This window comes from Prunus mume, linkage group LG6 (assembly GCF_029339155.1).
Source record: "Prunus mume cultivar Tortuosa linkage group LG6, ASM2933915v1, whole genome shotgun sequence".
Classification (NCBI taxonomy): domain Eukaryota; kingdom Viridiplantae; phylum Streptophyta; class Magnoliopsida; order Rosales; family Rosaceae; genus Prunus; species Prunus mume.
In genome coordinates this window covers 4,281,715-4,300,005 of record NC_142703.1, presented here as the reverse complement: position 1 = coordinate 4,300,005, position 18,291 = coordinate 4,281,715, and the positions used below count along the sequence as shown (strand labels likewise).

The 18,291-nt window shown below is 38.1% G+C and overlaps 1 protein-coding gene and 2 pseudogenes across 3 annotated transcripts; all 3 read left to right on the top strand.

Annotated features, from left to right (window-relative positions):
• The first annotated feature begins 1,032 nt into the window (after positions 1–1,032).
• On the top strand, positions 1,033–4,608 carry LOC103342711 (disease resistance protein RPM1 pseudogene; annotated as a pseudogene). The gene is made up of 2 exons (XR_016127654.1): positions 1,033–4,090; positions 4,348–4,608. The product of XR_016127654.1 is annotated as a disease resistance protein RPM1 pseudogene (transcript).
• A 3,526-nt stretch (positions 4,609–8,134) lies between these two features.
• On the top strand, positions 8,135–8,809 carry LOC148915888 (uncharacterized). Its single transcript, XM_089055013.1, has one exon. It carries the CDS (start codon positions 8,135–8,137, stop codon positions 8,807–8,809), a length of 675 nt encoding a protein of 224 aa, XP_088911139.1.
• A 3,785-nt stretch (positions 8,810–12,594) lies between these two features.
• Positions 12,595–17,329, top strand: LOC103342745 (disease resistance protein RPM1 pseudogene; annotated as a pseudogene). The gene is made up of 3 exons (XR_016127640.1): positions 12,595–12,993; positions 13,667–16,806; positions 17,062–17,329. The product of XR_016127640.1 is annotated as a disease resistance protein RPM1 pseudogene (transcript).
• Positions 17,330–18,291: the final 962 nt, after the last annotated feature.

Here is an 18,291-nt window from a genome sequence, read left to right as displayed (position 1 = left end):
AATAAAACAGCACCCCATCAAATAAATAAAAAAGGTTCAAACAGCACAACATATGGCTACTTGGGTGAAAAACCTTCAGTCTCCAACATTATCAACATGGCGGCTTTGATTAACAAGAAGCAAGAAAAGAAGATCAGTATTTCTACAATTTGTTTATGCAACAGATATTACAACGAAACTGAAATATGATTATCAATTAAATTAACCATACATACATTATTCAGCTCACGAACTGATACACGGATTTAGCTTGTTTTTTGTAGCTCGAATTTTGAAAATGCAAATTTGTTTTCTCGTTTTGATTTTTAGAAAAACATTCTCTAAAAACCTTCTATGAAAACGTTTTAGACAGGCCCTAAGCAACTCCAAATGTGTAAGATTTTCGAAGCCTATATTGAGACACAACTCATTCCTAAAGGGTGTTGTTATAATTTTTGAACCCTTGTGGAGGGTGTTAGTGTAAATAACGCATTAAAGAAATTAGAAATCTTTTCTTATTCACATCAAATTGCAAATATTTCCTCACTTGTATTACTATATGAGACATGTGGGTGGGTTAAATATTTGTTGGGGTTCTCTAACATACAAGTCCACTCCATCCTTCCAACTTTCAAGCATGTAATGAGCTGCTTCTATTAATATATATTGCCTTTTAAATTGAGTTATGACTTTAAGCTTTTAATATGATTTGTGAGCAATTGACAATTCATTCTTTGCTACTAAATTTGAAGACTTTTTCAACATTTGCAACCAGATAGTTAAATAACAATGCAAGGCAGGTGGAATGGTGAAATCAGGGAGAAAATGAAAACCCTGCCTACTCCATTTCCAAATAATTTATCAAGAAGCAAACAAAATGAGCAAAGTGAATGAATACGGTTCTGTGGATTCGAAGTCAGTAATCGAGCATAATATTCAAAGTCAACATACAACTCACTCTTGATGATAAAAATTAAAGATTTTCAGCAGTAAAACCTATAGGAATTTTTTAATCAGCCAAGCTGGAGTACAAACAACACAACCTCCTTCGATCTCCAACATTATTACATATGCAACCAGCAGATGTACAAAGAAGACCAGTCTTTCCATCTTCACACAAAGACATCTTGTCTCAGTCTGTTACATGTTGACAAATTGAGATATCATTTTCCATTTGATGCGCTCAAAATACAATTTCAAATCACTGAAATTTCTTGCACATTGGAGGAGGTTCCACTGCCAGCTGAAATCGTCACTTGATTCATTTGGCTCATCTTTCAACCTCTTCTATATTCAAATTCATTCTACCATTGTGAGCAACTAGTTTGGATACAAGGCTAATATGGCCTTACCAACAGACTTCTTGATCGGCAAAATTGTGACCATTCTTGAGAACGAAGCATCCTCCATAGCCGGTGTTCGTGATGAAATTGATGACATCAAGCAGGAGCTTGTAAGCATGAAGGCCTTCCTAAATGATTTTGAGGGCAAGAAGGCACTCACCGAAGGTGGGGAGACGTGGGTTGCAAGCGTCAGAGGCATGGCCTATGATGTTGAAGACATCATTGACGAGTTCATGTATCACATGTATGAGCAAGGATGTCATAAGGGCCGATTTGCAAGGTGGCTCCAACATACTATTCGCATTCCTCAGAATGTTTGGTTCAGACGTCAAATGTCAAAGAAGTTGCGGAAAATCTCAAGAATGATTAAAGCCATTCAGGAGAGGAATCAGAGATATGGTGTCGGTGGATTAGAAGGAACAAGTAGTACTTGTGATGATGTTGGCAAATGGATGCGGAACCAAGCGGAATCTTCTCTTTTTATTAAGGATGATGAGCTCGTGGGGATTGAAAGAAAGAAGCAACTATTGATGAATTGGTTGATGAATGGAGAGCAACAGCAAACGCTTATCTCTGTGGTGGGGATGGGTGGATCAGGGAAGACGACTTTAGTTGCAAAGACCTTCAACGACGGAAGGGTCAAGAGACAATTCCACTGTTGTGCTTGGCTAACTGTTTCACAAACTTATGTGACTGACGACTTGCTTAGAAGCTTGATTAAGCAATTCCACGAAGCAAGGATGGAAAAGGTCCCTGCAGACATGAATTCCATGACATACAGAGAATTGCTACAGGTGCTGGTCAATTACTTGGAGTCTAAAAGGTACATGGTTGTATTGGATGATGTGTGGGATATCAAACTTTGGAAAGAAATGAGGATAGCACTCCCAAATACACAGTTTGGAAGTCGAATCATGCTTACTACTCGAAGAGAAGACGTCGCATCCTATTCTTTTGGAGTACAAAGTCATATTCACCACATTCAACCCCTCGGAAAGAATGATGCTTGGGATCTATTCAGCAGAAAAGCATTCTCAGCTTACCAGAATAAATGTTGTCCACCAGATCTTCAATCATTGGCTGAGGAACTTGTAGAAAAGTGTGAAGGCCTACCTCTGGCGGTCAAGGCTTTAGGTGGTCTGATGTCTTCCAAGAAGTCATTAGAATGGATCAAAGTCTACAACAGCTTAAACTGGCATCTAACTAACCATCCGTTACTTGAGCCAGTGAAGAGCATCTTGTTGTTTAGCTTTGATGATTTACCATACCCATTGAAGCACTGTTTTCTATACTGTTCCCTTTTCCCAGAAGACTATTTGATTCGAAGAAAGAGGCTCATTAGGTTGTGGATAGCTGAAGGGTTTGTTCAAGATGAAAAAGGCGCCACACCAGAAGAAGTTGCTGAGAGCTATCTTATGCAGCTCATTTTCCGTAGCATGCTACATGTTGTTCTGAGGAATGAAAGTGGAAGGCCCAAAGCATGTAAGATGCACGACCTTATGCGGGAGCTTGCTCTGTCTACATCAGAAAAAGAGAAGTTTGGTGCTGTACATGATGGAAAAGAAGTTATGGATGAAGTTCAAGTGCGCCGCTTGTCAATTCAAACCACTGGAGGAGAAATTAAACTAGGCACTGGTATGGCACAACTTCGTTCTTTTCTTGTGTTTGTTACTGACATGTCCTCATCCTCTTCCTCGAATACATTGCCTTCTGGATTCATATTGTTGAGGGTGCTAGATTTGCAATATGTTCCAATGGATGTACTGCCAAAAGAACTTGCGTACTTATTCAATTTAAGATACTTAAATTTAAGGGGAACTCCAATTAAGAAGCTTCCTGAATCCATTGGGCAGCTCCGCAACCTTCAAACTTTGGATATCAGGAACTCAAAGATAGAGGCACTTCCAAGTGGAATTGCCAAGTTGCAAAACTTGCGCCATCTAATTATGTACCGTTACACTCAAGAACCTAATGGCTTCAGATATGTGAATGGGACAAGATCACCACCAAATATATGTATGTTGAAGAAATTGCAAGTTTTGACGTGTGTTGAATTAGAAGGAAACATTGTTAGACTTGTGGGTAATATGACCCAACTTAGAAGGATTGGAATTACGAATGTAAAAGAAAGAGACGAGATGGACCTATGTGCTTCAATTCAAAAGATGAAGCAACTTCACTACTTGTTTCTAATGACAAGCGATGTAGAGGAAGTTCTTCAAACAAACAAAATATGCTCACCTCCTCCCCACCTTCGAATGGTTATTTTGGTTGGCAAATTGGAAAATGTACCACGTTGGTTCTTTTCACTCCAGAACCTCACATATTTGTACCTGCATTGGTCTAGAATTGAAGAAGATTTACTACCTTACATTGAAGCACTGCCCAATCTGGGAAATCTTTCACTTCTTAATGCATATGCTGGCAGAGAGTTATGTTTCAGCAGAGGGTTTGTAAAGCTTACGAGATTGCATTTGTGTACTTGCCCTTTATTGAACAAGATAACTATAGTAAAAGGGGTGATGTCAAATCTCCAATCTTTATGGCTTGATAACTGCCCACAACTAAACACAATGCCACTGGGTCTTCAATACCTCACTGAACTAAAAGTATTGGCATTGGAGCATGTATCAACGGAACTTAAGGATTCCATACGAGAAGGAGGTGTGGATCGTGAAAAGGTACATCACATCCCTGAGATCTACCATTTTTACGAAACGTCACTGGGAATGTGTCGTGAAAGCTTGTCCTAGTTGTTTTGGAAGGAGGTATGTAAAGTTTTTTTTTTTTTGGGTCTCCTTGTTTTTCCTTTTTCGTTTTTTATATATGCCTTGAGTTCCCTAACTTGCATCATATAAACTATTCTAGTACGAACTATTCTATTGTTATCCACAAGTTTGTTAAGGCCATGTATTTTTGTCCATGGACTAAATACTAAGCCTGCTATAGTTAGTTTTAATAGCACAAGATTTTTGTATTGAAATTCTGTTTGATTATCATTTCGATTTTGTTGTTTGCCATGCAGAATCTAGTCTGAGACGGAAAAATTTTACCCAGTTGCGCCTAGAAGAACCCTTGCTTTCTTGTGTGAGGCTGCAAATCTTAATTATTTTCCATCACTATCTCATGTTTTATTTGAAGCCATTTGATCATTAGTAAGTTTTGCTTTGAGACCATGGAATCTTATGTAATTTGATTTGTGAGTATGTTTGCTATTTGATTATGTAATGCCTTAAGAAGCACTAATCAGGATCTAATGCTCAATTGATTTTGAGAGTTTCCTATACTTGTACATTGATAATCATCTTTTGCTGCTCTGGAAAACTTTTAACAACCGTAGGGCACATATAATTGTATGCCGAAACTTGAATTGAGTTATGAGTTTAAGCTTTTAGTATAATTGTGATGTCATGTAGAATTTGTGAGCAGACTTTTTCAACATTCTTCTTTGCTACCGGATAAATAACATCAGTAACAATGCACCCTGCCTACTTCATTTCCAAATAATTAAGCAAGAAGCAGAGAACAAAATGAGCAAAGTGAATGAATATGGTTCTGCGGATTCTCACTTTGCTTAGGCCGTCCATGGAGGAATCATCATTACTTGTGATCAAAGTTTTGTAGGTAGAGAATGACATGCTGGTGGTTTTTGAGAAGATTAAGGATGAATCTTTACTAATGGCTGAGACAATTAAAGTCGAGATAGAGCAATACCATATAAGGCCATCTCCAGTCATAGGGCTAAATGTAGTTCAAGGCTATAAATTTTGCACTTCAAAATACTAATTTTTTAAAGAATAATGTAAGGCTAAATTTTTCCATATACAGCCATGCAGGGCTATATTTTAGAGTCCTTCATATTTTATTATTTTGAGAAAAACTATGGTACAACACTCATACATTCCACAATTATGTATTGTTTAATTCAGTTAAACTACTATTTAAAGACAATATTCCATATATGACACGTATCCGTTGATAACATTTAAAAAGGCTATTTAAAAAAAAATATATATATATATATATATCCTAACGGCAAAAAATAAATTTGGAGAAGTCAGCAATTGCTTTCAGTCCGAACACTCCTATGCATTTAAGGAATGAGGTGAGCAGCATTCTAAAGATCCCAACTATTGAGTTTCATGAGAAATATTTGGGATTGCCAACTGTGATTGGCAGGAAAAAGAAGGATTGTTTTAACGGAATAAAAGAAAGATTGAGGAAGAAGCTTAATGGATGGAAAGAGAAATTGCTTTCAAAATCAGGAAAGGCTCTCCTTATCAAAGCGGTGGCTTAGAGCATTCCAAATTATGCTATGGGAGTCTTTAAACTTCCTATAACATTTTGCACTGAATTGAATTCAATGATCTCTAAATTTTGGTGGAAGAATTCAAAGTATTGCAAAGGTATTAGCTGGGAAAGTGGGAGCATCTGTGTTTTGCAAAGGATGAAGGTGGAATGGGGTTTAGAGATCTAGAGTTATTTAACAAAGCTCTTGTGGCTAAGCAATGTTGGAGACTTATTACCAATGAACAGTCCATGATTCACAAGGTGTAAAAGCTCGATATTTTCCAAACTGTAATTTCTTGGCGGCTGGTGAAGGAAGAGCTTCTTCATATGTTTGGAGGTCTTTGATTTGGGGTTGTGAGTTGCTCTTGAGTGGGTTAAGGAAAAGGATTGGAGATGGACAAGAAACTCTAGTCTATGGAGATGCTTGGATTCCTAGACCTAATTATTTCCGCCCTATTTCCCCTCAAGTGTTGGATCAAGAAACTAAAGTAAGTGCTTTTATTTTTCCAATTGGGAATTGGAATGTTGATTTACTAAATTTGTGTTTTCATGCAGAAGATGTTAAGGCCATTACCTCTATCTCTTTGAGTGTTATAATTATCACAAGGATAGATGGATTTGGCATTATACGACTAATGGAATTTATTTTGTGAAAGTGGATATAGGCTGGAGATGTCAGAAAAAAAAGGAGTGTAGTGGGGCTGTTGATCTTCTTCGGAACCAAGAATACAACTTGCTTTATGGAGAAAAGTTTGGTCCCAAGAGATACCACAAAAACTCTTATATTTTAATTGGAGAGATATTAAAAATTATCTTCCTTGTAAATCTAATCTACTTAAAAGGAAAATAATCTCTAATGACTCCTGCCCCATTTGTAATGTGAATTCTGAGAGTGTAATTCATGCATTGTGGAGTTGTCCTAGTACCCAAAAAGCTTGGAAAAAAGTGCAGTTTAGGGAGGTTTTTATAGGGGTGCACTTTTCTAACTGTTTGGGCCTAAATTAAACGCGCCCAGCCCAACACGGAGAAAGCCAGAATAAAAGCTACAGGACTCAAGCGGTTTGGGCTTTTGCAAAAGGCAAAGCCCAAAGTCCAGAGAGGCCCAGCCCAAGACTCATCAAAATGTGGCAAGCAAACTTGGGCCCCAAAAGAAAAGCGATTACCTTTGGGCTCTAGACAAATCAGAATGGGCCCAGCATGATTAAAAGAAAATGGAAGAGACCCGTTTTAGAACCCACGTGACTACCAAAATGGAAAAGTCAACAAACTCAACTGAGTTGATTGAGAATTAATTAAAGCAGGTCAGTGGCAAAAGGACTTCTCTGAATTTTTGCCACTAGAAGATCAAAATCCTTCTTATATATTCAAAAATATTGATTTCACTCCAAGGAGGCACCATCCTTTCAAGAGATACGCAGGCCATATTTTCAAAAAGAAGATAAGCAGGAGGACAGAGAGTTGTTCATCTGGGAAATCAAACTAACCATCATGGTTGAAATCTCACAAGGGGCAGTTAAAGTGGGAAAAGGAATTAGGCTTCTTTTAAAAAAAACAGGGAAGTGATCTCAAAGATTGATTGATAAAAGCCTATCTGACATAATTAAATTAAATCCCTCCCTCTCTTGTATCTCTTTGCAGATTTTTGAAAGGATTTGCCACCCATTATTAAAAGAATCACCCTACTCTAGAAAAACATTTCTTATAAATACAAGAAGGAGTGAACAGGGGAGATGACAAAAAATCCTACATTCAAATCATCAACCAAACAAACAACTCAAAATCAACCAGAAGCTCACTTGAATTCCAAGTGAAACCAGCTTTAGATCAGAATTCCCAAGGTTCAGACTTAGAGAATAAGTCATTTAAAACGAGATTTCTCTCGTTACAAATTTGATTCAGCAAAAAACCAAGACAGGTAGAGCTTGAGCTTTTCCCAAACATGAAAACCTCAACAAATTTCACAGTGCAGTCTCTAGCCCACTGAAGTCCTCAAGAACATGCCACTTACGCCTCTCGATCAAGAAGCCGCATTCGCCCACTTAAAACCCTCACAAAAGCATGAAGTATATTAAAGCTCTGCCAAAATTGACCTTTGGTATCGATTTACTGAAGCTTAGCGATTGAAGTTGTTATGATTCAGCCCAAATATTTCAGTCCGGCCCGGATCGAGCCTCCCATCCAGACATAAATGGAGTTCCAGTTGTCTTTTTATCTTTCTAGCATGGGTATTTATTTTTATAGTTTTGTAAAAGGCAGTTCTACCTAAGACAACTTAAATTCCATCAACCATTCTGGCCAGAACAACCTCTTTTTACTGAGATAAATTGTTAAAGTCCTCACCAGTCTAAGGCAAGAAAAGAACTTACTTGGGAGATATTCCTCACCCAAATTCACAATCGTTTGTTTATAGAAATCAGTGACTTGAGGCGCAAGTTATCTACTCTAGAATAAGTCTGCTAGGATCTTCATTGCTAGCAGTGGCGCGCTCATACACCAAAGAAAGCTGATTTGTTCACCAGTCAATGATTTTCAAGGCAGTGGGGAACTTTGCTCTTCCATCTCAGGAGAAATCACAAAACGGGATGAACACTAACTATGGGGATTTATTTGAAGTTGCCACTATTTATCTTTCAAAGTATGAAATGCGCTTGCTTTTATACATCTGCTGGAGCTTATGGAAAAATAGAAATAAAGTAGTTGTTGAAGGTCGTTCTTGTGCACAGGAGGCGATTTTCAAAAGAGCTATTTACTTGGCTGATGAATATGGAAATCTTGTGAAAGGTGAACCTAAAATATATGTTGAGAAACCAACCAAATGGTCTCCTCCTCCCGTTGGTAAATATAAACTGAATGTTGATGTTGCTTATATTCCCGAAACATGTGTGGGTGGAATTGGTGCTGTTGTTGGAAATGACAAAGGGGAAGTGATGGCGGCTATGGCCCTTCCTCTTGCCACCGCCACCTCACCTAAATATGTAGAGATCATGGCACTTCATTTTGGGATTAAATTTACTCGAGATGCTAGCTTTTCTTTTATTCTAATTGAGTCTGATTCACAAGGAGTGGTAAATGATGTAAAGAAGGATGAGGAAGAGTCGTGGGCATCAGATGGGCATCTCATTGATGATATTAAGAGGAGTCTGCAACAATTTGATGGTGTTACTATCTCTTTCAGTCAAAAGGGGTGCAATCAATGAGCTCATTTTCTAGCAAGGCATGCACTTAATTGTAATACTATAGTAACTTAGATTGAAGGGGTTCCCTTCTGGCTGGCGTCAATTGTAAAATATGATATTGTTGTATCCTCTTAGTTGTTATCAATGATTTCCTTTTTCACCCAAAAAAAAAAAAAGAAAAAAAGAAAAAAAAAAGAATGGAGGAGAATGGAGGATTTTGCATATGGGAGTTGTGTAATTAGAGGGATAAGGAGTGTCCATTTAAAAAATAAATGAGGGCATTATGGGTAAGTCAAAAATTCATTAAAACCATTGGTTATTATTATTATTAAGCAGCTCTTAGAACCAGGTGGAGAGAGCTTTGAAGAAAGGTGGTTAGAGGGCACCAACTCTCTAATAGAGGTGGGGCCAATACACCGAGCCCACGCTTTATTAGAGAGTTGGTGAGTTGGTGCCTCTAGCATTTTCCTTGAAGAAACGATCATTAACCGCAATTTAAAAAAAGGATTCCGGATGTTTACCAAACTCCCAATCCATGACAATTTTTTATTAAAGGCTTTAAAAAAATTAAACACTACCATACACTACCTTAGTCTTCTCAACTGTAATTTACAACTGCATGGTGATTGGTCATGCTCCCTATCCCATGTCTACCGTGAACAAAATAAGGCTGCTGATGTTGACCAAACAAAAAAAAGTTGTTGATGCGTTAGCCACGAGCTATTAATTGAAACAAGACCCAATTTCCACCTTGGAAACACCACTAAACCGTCGAGGATCAAGCCACTCGTAGTTCTTTTCTCTATTCGACTGCTTGAATTTATAGTAAAACTAGGGCTGACCATTCGAGTATCGGGACTCCTTATAATCCGTCAAATACTATACAATCCAGAAAGTCTAGATTAATATACTTGGAATTAACTACGATCCAACGGTTCAAACGTATTGAACTGACAAGAAAGTAGATCCGTTTGGGGTTCAAACGATATCCGAATTAAGATCCCGAAATCCTACGCTCGTGAGGACTAGAGATCATTCTTGCCATGCCTAAAGCGATAACGCATCGTCGGAAAAACTCAACATCTAGGCTCAAGACTCCTATCCTAGGTATAACACCCATTTGGAGCCACTTTTGTTCTTGGACCTACCCCAAAACTGACCGAAAGTGGCCTGACCAAAACCTGCTGAAACCTAGCTCAGAATCGAGCTATCTCTGAAATTTCAAATCCTATCCAACCAGCAGCTAGAGCATGAAAAATAGCTAGAAATCCATACCTCACCCGTCAAATTGGTGCCCAAATCGTTCGAAGCTAGAGAAAATCAAAAACCGCCATTTCTATGGCAATTCCGGCAATCTCCGCGTGAGACCGATCGGGAAGGGAAGAGGAGGGTGGCCGTCCGTTTGGGTCCGATCTCGTGGCCCACCGTGGTGACAACGGTGGCTCTTGGAAGCCACCGAAGCTGAAAAAATGGGGGAAGGGTTCTCTCGAACCAAAGAGAGAGAGGGTTTTAAAAATCTGACTTTCCTAATTACCATTTTGCCCTTGAAGCATTTTGACCGTAACTTCTTCGTTACAACTCCGATTCGAGTCCACTACGTGTCTACGGACTCGTTTTCGCGCTCTACGCAACGGTATAATTGAAATCTCCAATTTCCTTCTTGGTCAAAAAGTCAACTTTTGACCTAATAAAAATTCTAAGGCATTTTAGTCTTTTCCTCCAATAAATTAATAATTAAATATAAATTTTAGGTTTGGGTTATTACAAATTCCCTTTGGGCCTTCATGTCTTGGAGTTGGAGCCCCCCCTTAATGATATTATTGATGCTGATGTTAGCAGACTTAGGGTGGTTGCGGTTCAGAAGCTGCAATTTTTGCCCAAACGCAAACCGACCGACTATTTGCGGGATGGTGATTTTTGAAACCGCATAAAGCGGTCGGTTACCGTGAATTAGCGGTTTAAAACCGCAAGTTCTTTTTGTATCATAAAAATCCAATCTTCCATATTTTAGGCCTAGTTTTGATACTTCTTTTGAAGTCTTTTGAGTTCAAGCATACTTTAACCCAAAAATATAAATTCACAACCTAAAGAAATAAATTCACAACCTCAACTTCTCAAGCATATATAAATTCACAACCTCCTCAACTTCTCAAGCATTCACAACCTAAAGAAAATTAAAGTTACAATTCCAAGCATTCCAATTAAAGTTAAACTTCTCAAGCATTCACAACCTCAACTTCTCAAGTATTCCAATTCCAAATCCTTTAAAGTTACAAACCAAAAGGAAAATGCAATTCCAAATGAATTAAAGTTACAACCCAAAGGAAAAATCAAATTCAAAGTTAATTAAAGTTACAAACTAAAAGGAAAATACAATGCATCAATGTTACAAACTCAAGTGTTGGTGATGGTGAGTGGATTTGAAGGACCTCGTTGTGTTGTTTGAGCACCAATGCTATCTACAAATAAAACAACATAAGTTTAATACATTTTATTATAAGAAGAAGCATTAAATGCAATTTTATTTATTTTTTTAAAATATAGTCGCGGTTTGCGATAACTGCAAGTTATGAAAATCAAATACCGCAACCGCAACGCAAATGCGTTCGGTTCTTCATACCACAAATGCGATTCGATTTTCCGCGATTGCGGTTCCATTGCGGTTAAATGTCGGTTGGTTTTTGTGATTTTTCAATTTTTCGGTTTAAAATGCCACCCCTAGCAGTACACCTAGTCCCAGGTTAATCCCGGGAGCTTCTACAATGAGGAGTTAAAGTGAGGAGACCGATCCGACCGTCAAAAATTTAAAGTATTTAAGTCCCGTGATTTCTTTACATTTGTTGATAGTGAGATTTGACCTTCTCAAATAACCTTCTCACTTTAAGTCCTCATTATAGTCTTTCCGGTTAATCCCTACATCATTGTTTGGTTTTGGGCTCTTGGCCCCGCTTTGTACCTGAAAAAGAGAGAAAAGAGAAGCAGTTCATTTGGGTAAAAGGGTACCGAAAAAGGAAAAAAGAAAAGAAAAGGGATTCACTTCACCTTTGTTGTCATAATGTACGTGTCGCAACTTTCAATTACTTTGTCCCTTTTTGTTTTGGGTACTGACCACTTTAGGCTCTCTCTGTAAATCACGTTCACCTTTGGGAAAATTTCTTTGGTCCAAACGGGTAGTAAGAATGCAAGAAATTTTCATTTTTGTCAATTAGCTCTTGCTTTCATGTTTACAGCTGTTTTTTTTAATGGGTGGTTGGTTGTCCCATCTTGAATTGGACCTCTTTGTTCTCTTCTTCGAGAAATTATAAAATAGCACTTGCCACTGATCACTTGAGAATTTGAGAGATGGAGTGGAGAGAGGAAGAAAAACAAATATGAAAAAAAAAAAGAGAGAGGGAGGGAGAGTTGGAGAGAGAAGGAAAAGAAAAAGAATATAAAGAATATATAACAAAAGAGAGAGAGGGGCCCTACGTAGATACGCCACTGATCACCATCCACTTCCATTTCTGCAAGACATTTGACTCCTTCAGGAGCAGCTATGTTGCTGTTGGTCTAGAGTCTCTACACAACGCTAAAATATGAGAATTATGAAAGAATATTGGTTTGTAGAAATTTTTTGTGTATCTTTCTCTTTGTAGTAAGTTATATTTATAATACAACATAATTTTAATGGGCAAATGAATAATAAATTCATATTTTTATTTATAGTAAGAAATCAGGAATTTCCACATGGGCACTCAATTCGGCTATGTTTGGTTCAGAAGGAGAGAAGGAGTCAGTGGTGCTACCTCCATAAGGGTTGAAAAAATCATCAACCCCTATAGCGGTGGCGGGGGTTGAAAACTAGAGTGAACAATTCCAAGATCGCCGCCTTGAAACGGTATTTTATTTGGGCTACCAAAGTCAACAATTCAACACCTCCTATATTTGGACCAGTCTTTCCATCTTCACACAAAGACAGCTTTGTCTAAGCCTGTTACTTATTGACAAATTGAGATATCATTTTCCATTTGATGTGCTCAAAATACAATTTCAAATCACTGAAATTTCTTGCACATTGGAGGAGCTTCCACTGCCAGCTGAAATCGTCACTTGATTCACTTGGCTCATCTTTCAACCTTTCCTATATTCAAATTCGTTCTACCATTGTGAGCAACTAGTTTGGATACAAGGCCAGTTATGGCCTTAAGCTTGCCAATAGACCTATGGTAAGGATCTTTATAATTTACTTGTCTGAAATGTTTAAGGACACCTTTGAGAAGGAACTGACTGAATTTTGCTCATGTTCAAGACTGCTAGAAATTCCCTTGTTCTAGCATGTTGTTTCTGTTACACAAATGACTTTGCCTTTTTCCGAAAGCCTAATATCATTGTTTACAGGATTGCCCGCTTGGCTATGCAATTCTAATATTTTATGTCATGAAAGTCTGTCGTCCCCATCTAAATTAATGTGTTGTTCTATCTTCTACAGTTTCTAAAATCAGAATTACCTACCGTTGATTTAGTCATGGATTTGGCGCACGTTTTGGTTAATTGAAAGGCGACTGCGACATTGCTTGTGTGTTGAAACAGTTTTTGCTCCTCATTCTAATATCATCCTTGTAAAATCTGAAACCGTCTAGGCATTTTATCATTGCCTTGACCATTTTATTGTTTATGACTTATTTTATCATTGCCTTGACCGTTAGTCAAGTGAATATTTTTTTTTAAGGATGATCTTTCAATTATGACTTATAAAATGACGGATTCAGATCATGCTTCTATTAAATATATTGCCTTTTAAATTGAGTTATGACTTTAAGCTTTTAATATGATTTGTGGGCAATTGACAATTCATTCTTTGCTACTAAATTTGAAGACTTTTTCAACATTTGCTACCAGATAGTCAAATAACATGAGAGTATAATAACAATGCAAGGCAGGTGGAATGGTGAAATCAGAAAGGAAAAAAAAAGTGCAAACAACACAACCTCCTTCGATCTCCAACATTATTACATATGCAACCAGCAGATGCACAAAGAAGACCAGTCTTTCCATCTTCACACAAAGACATCTTTGTCTCAGTCTGTCACGTATTGACAAATTGAGATATCATTTTCCATTCGATGTGCTAAAAATACGTATTTGCACATTGGAGAGCTTCCACTACCAGCTGAAATCGTCACTTGATCCATTTGGCTCATCTTTCAACCTTTTCTATATTCAAATTCATTCTACCATTGTGAGCAACTAGTTCGGATACAAGGGTGATATGGCCTTACCAACAGACTTCTTGATCGGCAAAATTGTGACCATTCTTGAGAACGAAGCATCCTCCATAGCCGGTGTTTGTGATGAAATTGATGACATCAAGCAGGAGCTTGTATGCATGAAGGCCTTTCTAAATGATTCTGAGGGAAAGAAGGCACTCACCGAAGGTGGGGAGACGTGGGTTGCAAGCGTCAGAGGCATGGCCTATGATGTTGAAGACATCATTGACGAGTTCATGTATCACATGTATGAGCACGGATGTCATGAGAGCCGATTTGCAAGGCGGCTCCACCATACTATTCGCATTCTGCAGAATGTTTGGTTCAGACGTCAAATGTCAGAGAAGTTGCGGAAAATCTCGAGAATGATTAAAGCCATTCCGGAGAGGAATCAGAGATATGGTGTCGGTGGATTAGAAGGAACAAGTAGTACTTGTGATGATGTCCGTAAATGGATGCGGAACCAAGCGGAATCTTCTCTTTTTATTAAGGAAGATGAGCTCGTGGGGATTGAAATAAAGAAGCAACTATTGATGAATTGGTTGATGAATGGAGAGCAACAGCAAACGCTTATCTCTGTGGTGGGGATGGGCGGATCAGGGAAGACGACTTTAGTTGCCAAGACCTTCAACGACGAAAGGGTCAAGAAACAATTCCACTGTTGTGCTTGGCTAACTGTTTCACAAACTTATGCAATTGAAGACTTGCTTAGAAGCTTGATTAAGCAATTCCACGAAGCAAGTTTGGAAAAGGTCCCTGCAGACATGAATTCCATGACATACAGAGAATTGCTACAGGTGCTGGTCAATTACTTGGAGTCTAAAAGGTACATGGTTGTATTGGATGATGTGTGGGATATCAAACTTTGGAAAGAAATTAGGATAGCACTCCCAAATACACAGTTTGGAAGTCGAATCATGCTTACCACTCGAAGAGAAGACATAGCGTCCTATTCTTTTGGAGTACAAAGTCATACTCACCACATTCAACCCCTCGAAAAGGATGATGCTTGGGAGCTATTCAGCAGCAAAGCATTCTCAGCTTACCAGAATAAATGTTGTCCACCAGATCTTCAATCATTGGCTAAGGAACTTGTAAAAAAGTGTGAAGGCCTACCTCTGGCAGTCGTGGCTTTAGGTGGTCTGATGTCTTCCAAGAAGTCATTAGAATGGATCAAAGTCTACAACAGCTTGAACTGGCATCTAACTAACCATCCGTTGCTAGAGCCAGTGAAGAGCATCTTGTTGTTTAGTTTTGATGATTTACCATACCCATTGAAGCACTGTTTTCTATACTGTTCCCTTTTTCCAGAAGACTATTTGATTAGAAGAAAAAGGCTCATTAGGTTGTGGATAGCTGAAGGGTTTGTTGAAGATGTCAAAGGCGCCACATCAGAAGAAGTTGCTGAGAGCTATCTTATGGAGCTCATTTTCCGTAGCATGCTACATGTTGTTTGGAGGAATGCAAGTGGAAGGCCAAAAGCATGCAAGATGCATGACCTTATGCGGGAGCTTGCTCTGTCTAAATCAGAAAAAGAAAAGTTTGGTGCTGTATATGATGGAAAAGAAGTTAATGGACGAAGTTCAAGTGCGCCGCTTGTCAATTAAAACCACTGGAGGAGAAATTAAATTAGGCACTGGTATGGCACAACTTCGTTCTCTTCTTGTGTTTGTTACTGACATGTCCTCATCCTCTTCCTCGAATACATTGCCTCCTGGATTCAAATTGTTGAGGGTGCTAGATTTGGGATATGTTCCAATTGATATACTGCCAAAAGAACTTGAGTACTTATTCAATTTAAGATACTTAAATTTAAGGGGAACTCCAGTTAAGAAGCTTCCTGAATCCATTGGAAAGCTCCGGAACCTTCAAACTTTGGATATCAGGAACTCAAAGATAGAGGCACTTCCAAGTGGAATTGCCAAGTTGCAAAACTTGCGTCATCTAATGATGTATCGTTACACTGAAGAGCCTAGGGCCTTCAGATATGTGAATGGGACAAGATCACCATCAAATATATGTATGTTGAAGAAATTGCAAGTTTTGGTGGGTGTTGAATTAGAAGGAAACATTGTTAGACTTGTGGGTAATATGACCCAACTTAGAAGGATTGGAATTACGAATGTAAAAGAAAGAGACGAGATGGACCTATGTGCCTCAATTCAAAAGATGAAGCTCCTTCAGCAGTTGGTTCTAAAGACAAGCGATGAAGAGGAAGTTCTTCAAACAAACGCACTATGCTCACCTCCTCCCCACCTTCGAAGGGTTATTTTGGCTGGCAAATTGGAAATTGTGCCACGTTGGTTCGTTTCACTCAAGAGCCTCACACAATTGTATCTGCATTGGTCTAGAATTGAAGAAGATTTACTACCTTACATTGAAGCACTGCCCAATCTGGGAAATCTTTCACTTATTAATGCATATGCCGGCAAAGAGTTATGTTTCAGCGGAGGCTTTGCAAAGCTTACGAGATTGCGTTTGTCTACTTGCCCCTTACTGAACAAGATAACTATAGAAAAAGGGGTGATGTCAAATCTCCAAACCTTATGGTTTGATAACTGCCCAGAACTAAACACAATGCCACAGGGTCTTCAATACCTCACTGAACTAAAAGTATTGACATTGGGGCTTGTATCAAAGGAACTTATGGATTCCATACGAGAAGGAGGTGTGGATCGTGAAAAGGTACAACACATCCCTGAGATCTACCATTATTACAAATCGTCACTGGGGTTGCGTCGTGAAAGCTTGTCCTAGTTGTTTTTGAAGGAGGTATGTAAGGTTTTAATTTATTTTTTTGGTCTCCTCGTTTTCCTTTTTCGCTTTTTATATATGCCTTGAGCTCCATAATCTTGCATCATATAAACTATTATGGTACAAACTATTGTCGTCCACAAGTTTGTTAAGGCCATGTATTTTTGTCCATGGACTAAATACTAAGTCTGCAATAGTTAGTTTCAATAGCACAAGAATTTTGTATTGAAATTCTGTTTGATTATCATTTCGCTTTTGTTGTTTGCCATGCAGAATCTAGTCGGAGACTGAAAGATTTTACACAATTGCGCCTAGAAGAACCCTTGCTTTCTTGTGTGAGGCTGCAAATCTTAATTATTTTCCATCACTATTTCAAGTTTTATTTGAAGCCATTTGGTCATTAGTGAGTTTTTCTTTGAGACTATGGAATCTTTTGTAATTTGATTTGTGAGTGTGTTTGCTATTTGATTATGTAATGCCTTAAGAAGCACTAATCAGTATCTAATGCTCAATTTGATTTTGAGAGTTTCCTATACTTGTACATTGCTAATCATCTTCTGCTGCTCTGGAAAACTTTTAACAACCGTAAAACATATATAATTGTATAGGGAAAAACATGAACTTGCTTGTATTCCGTTTAAATTTGTTTTATCAAAATAACATAGTTGACGAAATTTTTTTGCAAGACCATCGCCTCTAATAGATTGCACTCTGCTCTATTTAGTAAGGAAGAGAGATGCGACATCATTGCTAATTCCATTCTCATTTTTGCCTGATAGCCTGAAAAAAGCAAGACATATTTAGTGGAAGTTGGCTAGTATAAGTCCACTCCATCCTTCTATTAAAATATATTGCCTTTTAAATTGAGTTATGAATTTAAGGTTTTAATATGAGAATTCATATTCTGCAACTAATTTGAAGACTTTTTCAACATCATCAGAGTATAATAACAATGCAAGGCAGGGGAATGGTGTAATCAGGAAGAAAATGAAAACCATGCCTACTCCATTTCCAAATAATAAGTTAGCAAGAAGCAGAGAACAAAATAAGCCAGTAGAACTCTGATGGGTTTACCAAAGCAGCAGAATATGATTAATAATTGCAAAGATACCACAGGTTGTAGGAACTTGATGGTAGAATCAAAAATCCAGAATTATTAGCTCCTGACTATAGTAGTGTTTGTTGTTGCATCTTCACACAAATTCATCTTTGCACCGTGCTTCTCCAATTTGATTCTTTAAAGGGATATGACAAGACAGAGCAATACCATAATCAAAATAAAATGAATGTACATATAACAGACTTTTAAAGGATCTAAAATGATTAAGCTTTGGAAAGTCAATGGAAGGACAGAAACTTACGGTGTGGGGAAAGAATCATGGGGTGAGCTTTCACCTTGCAGAAGAAGTCACAGATGATGTTTCGTAAATTTGGTCAATTTCGTGGATGTGTTGTACCTTTGGATGATCCACGCCTCCTTCTCGTATATTTTCTATAATTTTC